This window comes from Rhinolophus sinicus, chromosome 14 (genome assembly GCF_057876585.1).
Source record: "Rhinolophus sinicus isolate RSI-liver-muscle chromosome 14, RSI-T2T, whole genome shotgun sequence".
Classification (NCBI taxonomy): Eukaryota; Metazoa; Chordata; class Mammalia; order Chiroptera; family Rhinolophidae; genus Rhinolophus; species Rhinolophus sinicus.
The window spans coordinates 186,077,333-186,090,211 of NC_142514.1; the positions used below are offsets into that span (position 1 = coordinate 186,077,333).

Consider the following 12,879-nt stretch of genomic DNA (forward strand, 5'->3'; position numbering starts at 1 on the left):
CTTTCTGGGCCAGCTCTGTTACAGGAATGAGTCCTGGAAGCCCGTGGAACGGACAGAGGGGCCATTCCTGCCACCTGGGGGTTGGCTGGGACTGAAGGGGGGCTCAGAGAGGAGCCGAATCTTAGGGCATTTTCTGGGTCCTGGGTACCCACCACATGGCTGATGCTGGGAGTGCCCTGGCAGCCCCTGGGGATTTGGGGGCCCAGGACCATTGAGAGGAAAGGCCACCAGGACCAGCCTGCACCTGGGGACACCATCGGGGGCGACAGGAGGCGCTCCTGCCTCGGTGCTCATGGACCCACGGCTTGGCCCCAGATGTCGCCGCGCTGGACCCAAGTGTCAGTGTTTTGGACACTGCGCTGTGCTTTAGCGTCAGTGCCCAGGGTGGGGGGCAGGGACCGCTCCCACCGCCCCCCACTGGAAAAGCAGTTTTGACTTGAAAGTGTTTCTTTTCACTGTTGGGATAGTTGTCTCGAGCAGCCAGGCAAGAAACACCCCAAAATGTGGGTGCTGCTGAAGGAGGAGCCCGAGTGTGTGGGAGGCACAGGGGGGGCTGGCCTTTGCTGCTCACAGCGCAGTGACAACGGCCCTCCCACCCCAGCGGCCCCGGGGAGGGGCAGGGACAGGCGTGGCCTGACAGCTCCCTCCTGGCTCAAGCTCAAGGACACGGCTCCCGCAGGCCTCCTGCAGAGCGAGGGGCTTTCTGGGAATTCCAGGGACCACCCCGCCCACGGCAGAGGGGCCAGCGGTCAGGCCCCCATCCACACGCCAGGGGCGCCGCCTGCCTGCACCCTGACCAGCCCGTGGGCTTCCGTCATGATGATGAGGACACGTCTGGGTGGGAAACGCAGAACATGTTGGGGGGACCACAGACGGGAGAAGTGAAGCAGACGCAACAGACTGAAAGGGGACGTGTCCTGGCGCTGGGGCCCCTTCGCAGGAGCCGGCACAGGGAGAGACAATACAAGGTCACGGCACATTCGAGACGCCACGCGGACGGCACAGAGGTGTCTCTTCCACAGGGTGTGTGTGGGCAGGAAGCAGACACGGGGCTGTCCTCTTACCCTTCTTCTTCCGGACGGAGGCTTGCAAACAGAAAGGGGAGCGTGAGTCCCATGCTGGCAGCGCTCACCCACATGTGTCCTGGGGCTGGACCACCCCGGCCCTCAGTGTGACAGGTAAGTGGGGCGTCTGGGAGCAGGAGGTACCATCTATGCTTTCCCGGGAAGCCACCTCCCAGGGACCTTCCGTTTCCCACATGCCTGGCTGGTTAATTCTGCTCCCCTGGGCTTTTCTTCCCTCTCGGCCCCCGCCCCTCCCAGCACCCCGCCAAGTGGGAAGTGGATCCCACTAGGGCAAGTGCGAGCTGAAGGGTGATTTCCAACTAAGAAGGCCCCGCACGGCGAGAGGGCCTGACGGAGGCTGAGGACTCTGGGGACCGACCGGGCAGCACCTGCTTGTCCAAGCCGACCCCACTGGAGCCCCCCTTTAAAGGTGAGCTGCCCACCAGTTCCCCTCGGGGATGCTCGCCGCTGGCCCTTCAGGGAGCTAGTGTGGCCCAAGCTGTCTCATTTCAGAAGAGGACGTGCAGTAATTCACTGTCACCCCATCAGGTACCACACCAGGCGCAGGGGGACAGTGGCGTTTTCCTGGTGAGTCTTGTCAAGGACGGGCCAGCAGGAGAGGGGCTGGCGGGGAAGCGCTGACTCTGGCGGTTGGGCTGCACCACAGCAGGGGTGCTCTTTCCTAGAAGGCCTGGGCCTGGGCGCCTACCCGCAGATTCAGCCCCAGAATAGTGATGGTGAGGGGTGCTTGCCAGGAGGCAGCCTGCGGGGGAGGGCCGGCTGCCCACTCCACCGTGTCCACTGTGGACAGAGAGTATGAGAATCCTCCCAGAGGAGCTGCAGGAAGAAAGGCCACCCCGTACCTTTTTGGGGGGGTGGAGGAGGGGAGGGCCAAACCTCCCAGTGAAGGCGGGACCAGGTGGGAACTCAGGCTAGGCAAACACCCATTAGGGGTGCCCAGATTCCAACCCCTGGGGCCGGCTGGGCCTGACCGTGGGTGTTGGGCTCAGGGCGAGTGCCAGGTGACCTGCCCGGCACTGAGCTCATTGGTGCCCAACCCCCTGGCCTAACCAGCACTCTCGTGCTCTCAGTGGAGCAAGCATTTCAACCCACTCGTCACCTCTGTGTGGGTCACAGTCATCGTCCTTCCCAAAGTGTCCCTGGGCTCCATGGCGACCCCCCAATATGACATTTGACCAGCTCCGGGGGCATCATCCCTCTTTAACAGACACATGGGCCACTGGACCCAGGGCCACGCTGCTCTGATCGTGTCCTCACCCCCACGATGGGGTCCGATGGCCGGAGTGCTTCTACTCCTGGCAGACCTTTCGAGAAGGTGCCAGGAGCTCCCTAAGCTCGGTGAGCGGCCCACCAAGCCCGCCAATCGCTCCGCTACTGGCGTCAAGTCCCCCAGGCCCCAGGCGTTGCTAGTTGGTCTGAGCTGTGTGCAGGGAGGGCTGGTGAGGTGGGCTTCAAAGGGGTGCCCTCGTCAGTGGGGGGGGGCTGTCTGGGGGACACCATGGGGCAGCTTACCTTTATCCACTAGTGAGAGGCCCAAAAATTGAAAACAAAACAATGTTAGATGAACCAAGAAGAGAAAGAGGCAAAACTAGTAGCCCCACCCGAAGCTGGCAGGTGCCCATGGAGAGAGCAAAGTGGGGCCTGGGAGGGGGGCAGGCGAGTGTGCACAGGGCCATGCGGGTTGGGGGGGAGCTTCCCGGCCGGGGACTCTTACCGAGCTCCTCCAGCTCCGACGTCATGGACTTGGAGCGCAGCGTGAGCGCTGTGGTCGGGGCGCGCTTGGGGGGAGGGGGAGCTGTAGGCAGACAGGAGAGACAAGTGTGAGGCCGACCCTGGCTGCAATGCCACCCACCCCAACCCACCTTCCAGGACCACCTGGGCGGCGGGCGGCCCGGGCTGGTGGGGCTCTGCCTGGAAGGCAGACAGATGTGGGGAAGCTGGCAGTGTCTGCTGCTTCCACTCAGGCCGTGATGGCTTGGGACCAAGCAGGGAGCTCAGATGGACCTGGACAGGCCCCCGGCCACACCAGGCACTCGGGGTCCCTGCCCTCTTGTCGGTGTGGACCCTGCAGAGGGGGCTGGTCCAGTGCCAACGACCAGTGGGGACTGATGGATCCGGCAGCCTGTGCCGCCCAGGCCTCCGAGGCGTCCCTCGGCCCTTTTGAGCAAAGCCTGGGAGCTGCCCTCCTGCAGCCCCTCAAGCAGCTCTCCTCACTCCTTCACCCACAGGCTCCCCTGTCCACAGCTCACGGCCCCTCCTCCAGGCAGCCCTCCCTGGCTGTGCCACCTGCTCTCTCTCCCAAGCTCAGGCTGAGGGCTCCTGATGGGCTGGGTGGGAGGGGCCACCCTTGCTCTTGTTAAACAAATGCGGGGATGCTGGAAGAACTAACTGCTACTCCAGTCTCTTCCCTGCCAAGGGGACCTGGGGGTGCCTGCTCCCTGCTCCTGTATCCCCCAGCTACGACCCCTCAGGAAGGAGGGTGGGCCGGAGTCACCGCGGGGGTGCAGCAAGCTCTGTAGAGAGGACGGGTGGACCTCGCCCTTCTATGGGTACAGGCTGAGTGTGGCCGAGACCCATCGCCAGTCACCAATGCAGTCAGGTTGGAGCAGGAGCCCCCCAGGTCCCCCTCTGCTGAGCACAGCCCTTGCCTGAGGCCACCACTGCTCCATGGGCAAGCTCCACAGTCATCTCCTAACCTCCCTTCTGGCTTCTTTTCCTGCTCTCAGGGGGCCCGGACGCCCCAGTGGGAGGAGATGGGGGACACACCTGAAAACACCCAAACCCACCCCCAGCCCTTCCCTCCCAGGCCAGGGCTCATGGCTGGGCCAGTGGGGGAGGGGTGGGCGGCATGGAGCAGGCACCTTTCTTCCTGGCGGTGTCGTCTGGGTCGAGATTCCTGGTCACTGTGACCACCTTGAGGACGAGGTGATTCCCTCCCTGCCGGATCATGTTCACCACCTGCCGGTGGCCCACCTTCACCACGTTCTCACTGTTAACCTGCAGGAAGACGGCGGCCATGAGACAGGACACGCAGCGGCCCCTGAAGTGCACCCCTGACGAGACGCAGCGCCCCCCAAGGGTCATCAGCCCAGACAGGAGACGCAGCACCCCGTGAAGTGCACACGTGACACAGGAGACGCAGCGCCCTCCAAGGGGCAAGGGCAGGCTGCCATCTGAGACTTGCGTGGTTTTGGAACCAAAGGTGCTCTCAGGGAAACTGGCAAGAAATTGGAAGGAAACCGCTGGCAGTGTCACCATGGTTAGGCGGCTAGGGAGCCTGGGAGGGGCCCGGGCAACTCCCCTGGCACAGGGCACTGTCCCACTGAGCCAGCTTGCGCTCTGTGGCAGCTGCGCGGGCACCCATGCGTTCTTAGGTGCTCACTTGGGCAGACCCAGGGGCATTGTCCTGGCCACCAGCTACGTGTGAAAAGCTTTCTCTTTTCATAGTCAGGAGGAAACACACACTTAATTGCTTCTCACATATTTCGGGCTGCATATCACACTGACACGGCCTATTTCCTCTGGGTGCACCCACCCTCCCCCTCTCCCACCTTGGACCCCAGAGAAGGCATGAAACAAGGCGCCAAGAGCAGTGAGTCCTCTGCCCTGCTCATGGTGTGGGGTGTGGGGGGAGCGCACTGTGCTGCAGGGAACCCCCACGCTGCCTCCGCAGTGGCGTTTGGGAGTTCTCAGCACCTTTCGGATCCTGTTCCCTCCCCTTCACCTCCATTCGTACCCCCTGTAACGAATGCACATGGTACAGAAGCAGAAATGGACCCAAGGTGACATCTGCAGGTAGGGGCGGGGCTGGTCCTCGAAGCCCAGTGCCTCGCCCCTTGCAGCTCACAAAGCTTGTCCAGCTGCAGACCTGCTCTGTCCCCCATCCCACCCCACCCCCACCATTAAATCAGAGCAACAACGAGGGAGCGGGGGCAGGGGCACAGAGACTGGGGAGAAGAGCGCTTCACCCTGAGCCCAGCCTCCCTCGGTTACAGGTGTTTGGCCCACAGGACAGACCATCTCCAGGGGGCTCTGGACCTGCCGCCCCCACAGCTCCCAGTTCATGACACTCCAGGCACCGTCTCTGAAGAAAGGAAACCACCCCGATTGTAAGGAATGAAGACGCAGCAGTACCAGTCCCTCTTGTTGTACTTTCTCCGGCTGTGGATTCCTTAAAAACGGTTCAAGTCCAGCGTACCCACAGACAGTGTCACAGGCTCGGTGCACTTCCACACACCGAACCCCTGTCTAATCAGACCCCAGTGAGAAGCACAAGGTGGCCGCTCCCCACAGGTGAGCGGGTCTGTTCTGATGGCTCTTCCAGGCTCGGTGCCCGGCGGGAGGACTCGCGTGGGGCACACTCAGGCCCTGCAGCCGGAGGGCAGACTGTGCTGGGCACGGTGGGCAGTAGGGTGCGGGGGGCCGGAGAGGTGGGGAGACCAGGACCAGGGCTGGAACCACCGGTGGCTCCACGGGGGGGGGACAGGGAATGCTGGGACAAGGCACCGCCAGGATCCCCCCCTCCCCGAGCAGCTGTGAGTGTGGGGTACCACGCAGACACGGGGAGCACAGCACAGGGAGCGGCCTGAGGCCCTGGGGAGATGACCCAGCAGCAAACAGCCTCCAGAGGCCCATCTGCAGAGCCTTCCCGGTCAGCCCTGTGCGAGGCTGTGGGGACAGGCGAGGACGTGACCCTGCTGTCGTCAGGTGGGGACCAGCTGCCTGACTCAGGACGGTCTCAAGGGCAGGGCGGGGCTCAAAGAAAGCCAGTGTCACCTTATTTAATCCTGCCACACAGCATTCTGACGCTCGGGGAGACACGAGGCCGAGTCGCTGGTAAATGGGGGAGTCAGGCTCTCGTGGCTGGGGGGCAGGAGGGCACTCAGCAGGGAGGCCCACTGGGGACCTGACCTCTGGCCTCTGACCTCAGTCCAGCCATTGCGCAACCAGCCCCACTGCGGCCTGCTGACCCCGCAGCCTTGGGCCTGACTCCCTAGAACCCAGGTTCTCTGGAACCTTCTGTGTCTTCGTGTTTTGGCAGCTGGATGCTGCCCTCCGATACCCGGGCCTGGGCCACACTGGGGAGAAGCTGGGCACAAGCGACTGGAGAATCCCTTTTGTCTGAAGTATCAGAAACGGTGATGTAGGGACTGTTTTGTGAAAGGTTCTCCCAAAGGAAAGAGTTGCTAGTGGTGGATTCTCAGGACCTCAGTGACTCCAGCACCATCCCCGTCCTTCAGGCCCCAGCTCACGTGACGGCATCCCCTACGTGCTGGGTGACCACACAACCTCTCTGTGCTCCCGCTGCCTGGCCCATGAAATGTGGGTGACGCAGGTCCTGCCTCCTGGGTTACCTCATCCCAGGGCTGCCCCCCCCGTGCAGCTTCCTTGTCCCAAGCCTGGCACCTCCATATCTGAGGGGCCCTGGCCCAGCCTTTCTGAGAAGCCGCTGTCCCCCACTGAGCTCCTGATGACTGACCAGGGGTGATGGGCATGGGAAGCGATGTCTCACTCCCAGCCCTGTGGGCATGACCCCAGCCGTGGCAGGAAGTGCTGGTGAGAGCTCGAGGAAACATGCTTGACAGTCCCTGGAAACGCTACTTGGCCTTCTCAGAAAACCTGATGACAAAGGGGCTTGACTGGCTCGGCCTGGGGCTGAGCGGGGGGTCAGGAGTCTTGGCCATCGGACTCCCCTTGGGCCCCTGAGATCTGCCAACGCAGACGCTGAGAGCACACAGCAGGACCCGGCAGGAAGCAGCCCTGACAGGGAACCTGACTGCACTGCACAGCCTGTGCCGCCCAGGACACTGGGGCTGGGGGCTGGGGGGTGCCAGGGTCCTGGTCTCAGGAGCGATGGTGCCCGGTGACCCAGCTGCCTGCCTGGCCGGGCACAGAGGATCCATCCCGACCCACTGCCCACACCAGCCCTTTCCTCTGATCACCCCCCCCCCCGCCAATGCCCCATAACCTCCACTCCAACCGCCCTCAAGGGTCGGTCATCAGGACTAAGTCCAGGGCTGGCTGGATCCTGCCCCCCAACCTGCCCTGGGGGGTCTCCTCACGTCCCCAGACACACCTGTTAGGGGCCGTGCTGCGTCCCCCCAGATTCATATGCTGACATCACCTTAGGATGCGACTGTTTAGAAATGGGGTCCTTGCAGATGGCCAAGTTAAGGTGAGGTCGCTAGGGTGCCTGACCCTAAATGACTGTGTCCTTATAAAGGACACGTCCACGGAAACGCCATGAGAAGATGAAGCAGAGACGGGCTGATGGCTCTACAGGCCGAGGAGCGGCAGAGCGCCAGCAACCCTGGGAGCCGGGGAGTGCCCAGACCAGACGCTGCCTCACGGCCTCGCCTTGGGGGACCCAGCCCTGCCACCCCCGCGCCTGACTTCCGGCTCCCAGGACTGGGAGTGAGTGTCTTGTGTAAGCCGCCCAGCCGGTGCTTTGCTACAACATCCTTGCCTTGCTCGAGCGGGTGGCCTTGACACCTGCGGCCTCAGCAGCAGTGTCCCTCCTTCTTGGAAACCACTCCCTCCCAGGCCCTGCAGGGCTGGGGCCTCTGTGAGCGTGGTGACAGTGACACGACTCCTTTCTCACACAGCCGGGTATATGGGCTCATTCTGCCTCCCTCTCCTTCAAACCCAGGCCACTTTCCTGGCCAGACAGGCGGCCACTACCTGAAGCTGACACCTCATGTGACAAACTGCAGCCGTGCCCACTTGCCAGGAACCTGCCCCAGCCCCTCCCTGGGGCCTCTGCCGATCAGCCCACTATCCTCCAGCCTGTGCAGTGACATCTCTTGCCCCCAGGCAGGCGGGGTGGAGCCAGCAGGTGACTCAGAATGACTGGTTTGGTTAAAGGGGCTGAAGGCGCAGGTCCTGGGGCTGTGGTACCCCCAGACCTACAGAGGTGGGGCACGCACTCCAGCTGGCGAGAGCCACAGCCCGACGCCGCTGCCGCAGATCCAGCACCAAAGCCGGGGTGAGTGTCGCGGGTGGGATTCTGGCGGCAGGGAGAGGGAATACCGAGGGCAAATGAAAGCAGGAGCCCGGGTGGGGACAGGCTGCACTGGCAGGAGCCCTTTGGCCCAAGGATGTGTTTGTACAGAATGCCTCCCCTCCCCCACCCCACAGAGGTCCTATCAGAAACCGTCCCCTTTCAGTGGGGCCCTCACTGCACCCGGAACGTGGCTCGCTGAGCTCACTAAGAAGACGCTGTCTTTCTAGGCTCCCCCATTGCCACCACTGGACTCAGGTCCTGTCTTCCTCCTCCTCTGTCCTCTGTCCTGAGGGAGCCCCTTCTGCAGGAAGAGGGGTACCCTCCAGGATGGGGTGCTGGGGCAGGGTCCAAGTTCCCCCCTTCCTTACCTGCAGGGGAGCACCTGCCTCAGGAGTGTCATGTGTCCCTGGGCGGGGCACGCACAGCTGGGAGCCACACTCCCGCTGCCTCCCCTTCCCCGTGAAGACAGGGTGGTGCTGATTCCTGGACAGAGGACCAGCCTCTCCAGCCCACATAGGGGGCGACAGCCCCGCCACAGAGCCCGCTCTGACCACGGGCCTCACCCTCCTCCTCTCCCCCTCATCCTCCCCTCAGCACGCCCACCTTAAATTCTCATCCTGCTTTGCAAAGTAAATAAGCTTTGAATGGAGTCTTTCCCCAAAAGCAAAAACCATGCCAAGGTCAGGGCCGCAGGCAGTGTAGGTTTTCGCGGATCAGCTGCTGGTGTGCAGGTGGGCACAGAGGTGCCAACTGGCGTGTGCTGCGATACCTATAAATATCCTTCCATGGGAAGAGCAGGCAAAGGCACAAGGTGACACACCGCAACCTTGAGTAGACAAGAGCAGGACTGACTGAGGCGGGATGGGAACACTCAGCTACATTCTCCTTCCTAGTGTGGGCGGGACATAGCAGCAAAGAGCAGAGCTTTGAATTGCCCAGCCTTTAAACAAACTGAAAATTCAGTGTATTTAGCCTGCAATGGGGCTTTGGGACCAGCCACTGTCCTTAAAACCGATGCTGGAAACTGCTCATGTGGCGATGGAAACCTCAGAGATTGACTAGATGAAATGCTTGCTGTTTCCTCAGCTGCCCAGGTTGGCATCTTGAACATTCACGGGGTTCCGGTGTCCCTCAAAAAACCTGGACCTGCAATTCTGGCATGCTGCCACCAGGAGGAGGTGTGTGCCTCGATCACCTGCCACATTTACGGAAGGCTGAGCCAAGTGCTGGGGCACCTGGGGTTACAGCCTTGCAATAGAGAAACTGTTCACAAGGCACAGATCCAGTTCTCTGTGTGAAGGAGTACCATACTTCTCCATGCATCGTCCTTCCATACAGATGTGGAGTGGTTACGGAGGGAGGAAACCATGGGCCATGTGCTGACAGAGGGCAAAAACCCAAGCCTGGCCCCCACCACGATTCAGGGAACTTCTGTGAACAGTGGGGGTACAGGCTGTCCTCAGCACACTTTTGTACCTTTCTAAATAATTCTCTTCTTCCACTTGTTATTTAAAATATCAAACTTGTATGTGCCCGTGGTTTAAAGAATTCTACAGGCTTGGGACAAAACCAACAGGACCTACCACCTCACCCCACTTGTCACTCCCAAAGCCTTCAGCCATTCTTTTGGTACTTATCACTGCGTCCCTAAACCTGCTTATACTATTGCTACTTGATGTTTGCTTACATTGTAGATATTATCTACTGACACACCGCTATGGAAAATGATGACTTAGCTCAGGGTTTCTCAACAGCGGCACTATTGCAAATTTGGAACAATGAATGCTCTGCTGTGGGTGTGCATTATAGGATGTTTAGCAGTATCCTTGGGTTCCACCCATTTACGACAACATCCCCTTCCTCCTAAATGTGACAACCAAAAGTGTTTCCAAGCATTGCCCCAAATGTCCTCTGGGAGTCAAGTCACCCTCAGTTGCGAGCCACTAATTTTGCTTTTTATTTCATCCCCCCTCCCCCCCACCATTTTTCCAATGCTTCCATCCCCCAGTTACAGTTCTATCATAATTTTAACTATATCAACATTCTAGATTTACATCATTACTATGCAATATCTATTCATAGCTAAACGACATAGTATACTATGATTACTCTCTTTTCCCCATACATTTTGTTTTCCCTGGAGTGAAATAATTTCCTGTTGCTTGTTTATTGGTTTAATTTTCTGTGTACTTAACAGTAATTCAAATCCAAACACTTCCTAATTATGTAAGTCTCTTTCAAAAATCTTCAAATACATTGGGTATTTTGTTTGCCTTCTTGAAGAAATTGCTCCTGAAGACTCTGCTCTGGACAATGTGGCTCTGTGTTCTCCAGGCCCGTGTCCCCATTGCTGTCACCCTCAGGATTCCTTCTGATTTTTTTCTTGTGTTGGATCTCCTGACTCCTAGACTCCATGTATATATATATTTGGTTCAAAACCTCATTATATTGGTAGAGGCTATTCTCCAGTAGTTTCCCAATAAAAGGACTTTGGGATATTATTATTATTATTATTATTATTAGAGACATTGCCTATTTGAAAAACGGCTTTATTTACATACTTAAATGGTAGTTTGGCTGGGTACAAAATTTGAGGTTGGAGGGTAAGGTAAAGTAAGCTCTTAGGACTGACCCTTCTACAGGTAACAACTATAAAGTCTGGACAAAATATACCCCTGCACCCCTAAACCCAAACAAACACAGTTCCCTGAAAGCTCTGGAGGATGAACAAAGGAAGGCAGATTTTGGACAGGAGGGGAAATTGGAAGCTTTGGGCCATGGACAGAGTGTGGTGTAGGTCACCTGATGATAGAAAACTCCAACTTTTCTGGGCTTGAGAAATCAGAGGACAGAGCTGAAGGTGGCCACAGCTGCCAAAGTGGGGAAGAATCCCAGAAAAGAGAACCAGAGAAGAGTAGTTTCATGTTCTGTGTGCAAACTTCCCCCAAATCTCTGGTGGATATCTGAACTGTACAAGCACAGGGCTGCTCAAAACAGCTTGCTGATAAGGCTAAAATGCCGGAACTGAAATTTGAGCTGTTGCTACTGCAAGCCAGACAGTTTGCGATTTGAGTCTAACCAAGGTAATTATCAGCGAAAATGTCAGTCTTGGATCGACACTTATCCAAGAAATGTAACAGACTCCAGAGTGGCCACGATACAACAGTCACAATATTCAGACTACAACACAAACTTACTTGATGAACCCAGAGATGACCTCAATGATGAAATTCTCAGACAAGGACTTCTAAGCAGCTCTTACAACAATATTCAATTAGGTTAAGGAAAATATACTCATAACGCATAAAAGATAGGAAATCTCAGCAAAAAAAAAAAAAAAAAAAAGAACAAAAGAGAAATGTAAAAAGAATTAAGTGGAAATTTTAGAACTAAAATACAATATGTAAAATTTAAAAATGCACTGGATGGGCTTAATAACTGAATGGATATGAATGAGTAAAGAGTGAACTTGAAAATGCATCAGTAGAGCTTATTCAATATGTAAAACAGAGAGAAAAGATTTTCAAAAGTGAACCAAGACTTAAGGATTTGTGGGACAATGTCAAACGATCTAACATAAGGATACTTAGAATCCCACAAAGTGAGAACATTCGAGTCCCAGAATAGAGAAAGAAAATGGGTCAGAAAAAATATTTGAATGACTGTGGACTTCACATTAGAAACTATGGAGATAAGAAGCGTGTGGAAGACCATCTTAAAACAACAACCTAGAATTCTATATCCAGTGAAAATATCTTTAAAGAGTGAAAGCAAAATAGACATTGATAGATAAACAAAAACCAAGAGAATATATCGCCAGCAGACCTGCACTATAACAAATGAGAAAGGAAAGTCCTCAAGCTGGAGGGGAATGGTACTAAGTCTTCAGAAGACATAATGGATATCAGAAATGGTAAAAAAAAACTTAGGTAAAATATAAAAGATTATTTTTTCTCTTATTAAAAAATAGATATAACTGTTTGAGGTAAAATAATACTGTTTTGTGGGGTTTACAGTGTAAGTAGATGTAATACCTACAACAATTGCTGCATAAAGGAAGGCAGGAGTGAGGTAGATATATCCATAGAGTTGCAAAGTTTTTATAGCTCATGTGAAGTGTGCAATAAGAATTCTAAGTAGACTGTGAGCAGTTAAGGATTTATAATCCCAGAGCCACCAGTACAAAGAATGTAAGGAAGTACAGCTAAAAGCCGATAAATTAAAATGAAGTTCTAAAAATACTCAAATAATCCAAGATAAAGCAGAAAAGCGGAGGAGAGGAAAACAGAAGAGATAAACAGAAAACAAATAACCTGGTAGATCTACATTAAACAGCATCAATAATTATATTAAGTGTTAATGGGATAACACTCCAGTTAAAGAGCAGATATTATAAAAGTGGATTAAAAAGAAAGACCTAACTATGTTGTCTGTGTATTTTAAATACAAAGATGCAGACAAGTTGAAAGTAGATAAATGGGGAAAGATACTCCACGGGTAGAATGCTATATTAATATCTGACAAAAGAAACTTCAATCACTTTGGAAAACAGTTCGGCATTTCCTCAAAATGTTAAACATAGAATTATGACGTGACCCAGAACTCCACTCCTGGGTATATTCAAGAGAAGTGAAAACATTTGTTCACAGAAATCCCTGTACACAAAAGTTCATAGCGGCATTATTCATAATGGCAAAAATGTGGGGTGGGAGGAATGGGCATGATTGTAACGGGTACGAGATTTCTTTTTGGAGTGACAAAATGTTCTAAAATTACACTGTGCCCGTGGTT

The 12,879-nt window shown here is 55.7% G+C and overlaps 1 protein-coding gene and 1 long non-coding RNA gene across 28 annotated transcripts in view; one reads left to right on the plus strand and one right to left on the minus strand.

Moving 5' to 3' along the window:
• Nucleotides 1-12,879, minus strand: part of SHANK2 (SH3 and multiple ankyrin repeat domains 2) — a 459,770-nt gene that overhangs the window by 26,268 nt on the left and 420,623 nt on the right. For 9 of the 23 annotated variants that reach the window (XM_074336881.2, XM_074336888.2, XM_074336887.2 and 6 more), the window contains 4 exons: nt 3,947-4,082; nt 2,799-2,880; nt 2,598-2,617; nt 1,065-1,085 (listed from right to left, as the gene is read on the minus strand). In XM_074336881.2, coding sequence (XP_074192982.2) covers nt 1,065-1,085; nt 2,598-2,617; nt 2,799-2,880; nt 3,947-4,082 — 259 coding nt within the window. The remainder of the gene's footprint in view (nt 1-1,064; nt 1,086-2,597; nt 2,618-2,798; nt 2,881-3,946; nt 4,083-12,879) is intronic. The other 14 variants (XM_088789779.1, XM_074336891.2, XM_088789778.1 and 11 more) reach the window with 4 other exon arrangements.
• Nucleotides 1,044-10,589, plus strand: LOC141572300 (uncharacterized). Of its 5 annotated transcripts, none has more exons than XR_016018437.1 (6): nt 1,044-1,178; nt 1,323-1,652; nt 4,089-4,287; nt 5,081-5,378; nt 7,309-8,070; nt 9,175-10,589. It is a non-coding gene; the product is annotated as an uncharacterized LOC141572300 (long non-coding RNA). The 5 variants fall into 5 exon arrangements; XR_016018436.1 differs by having other exon boundaries at nt 1,061-1,652; nt 7,309-7,512; nt 7,735-8,070; XR_012497672.1 differs by having other exon boundaries at nt 1,061-1,652; nt 7,309-7,499; nt 7,735-8,070.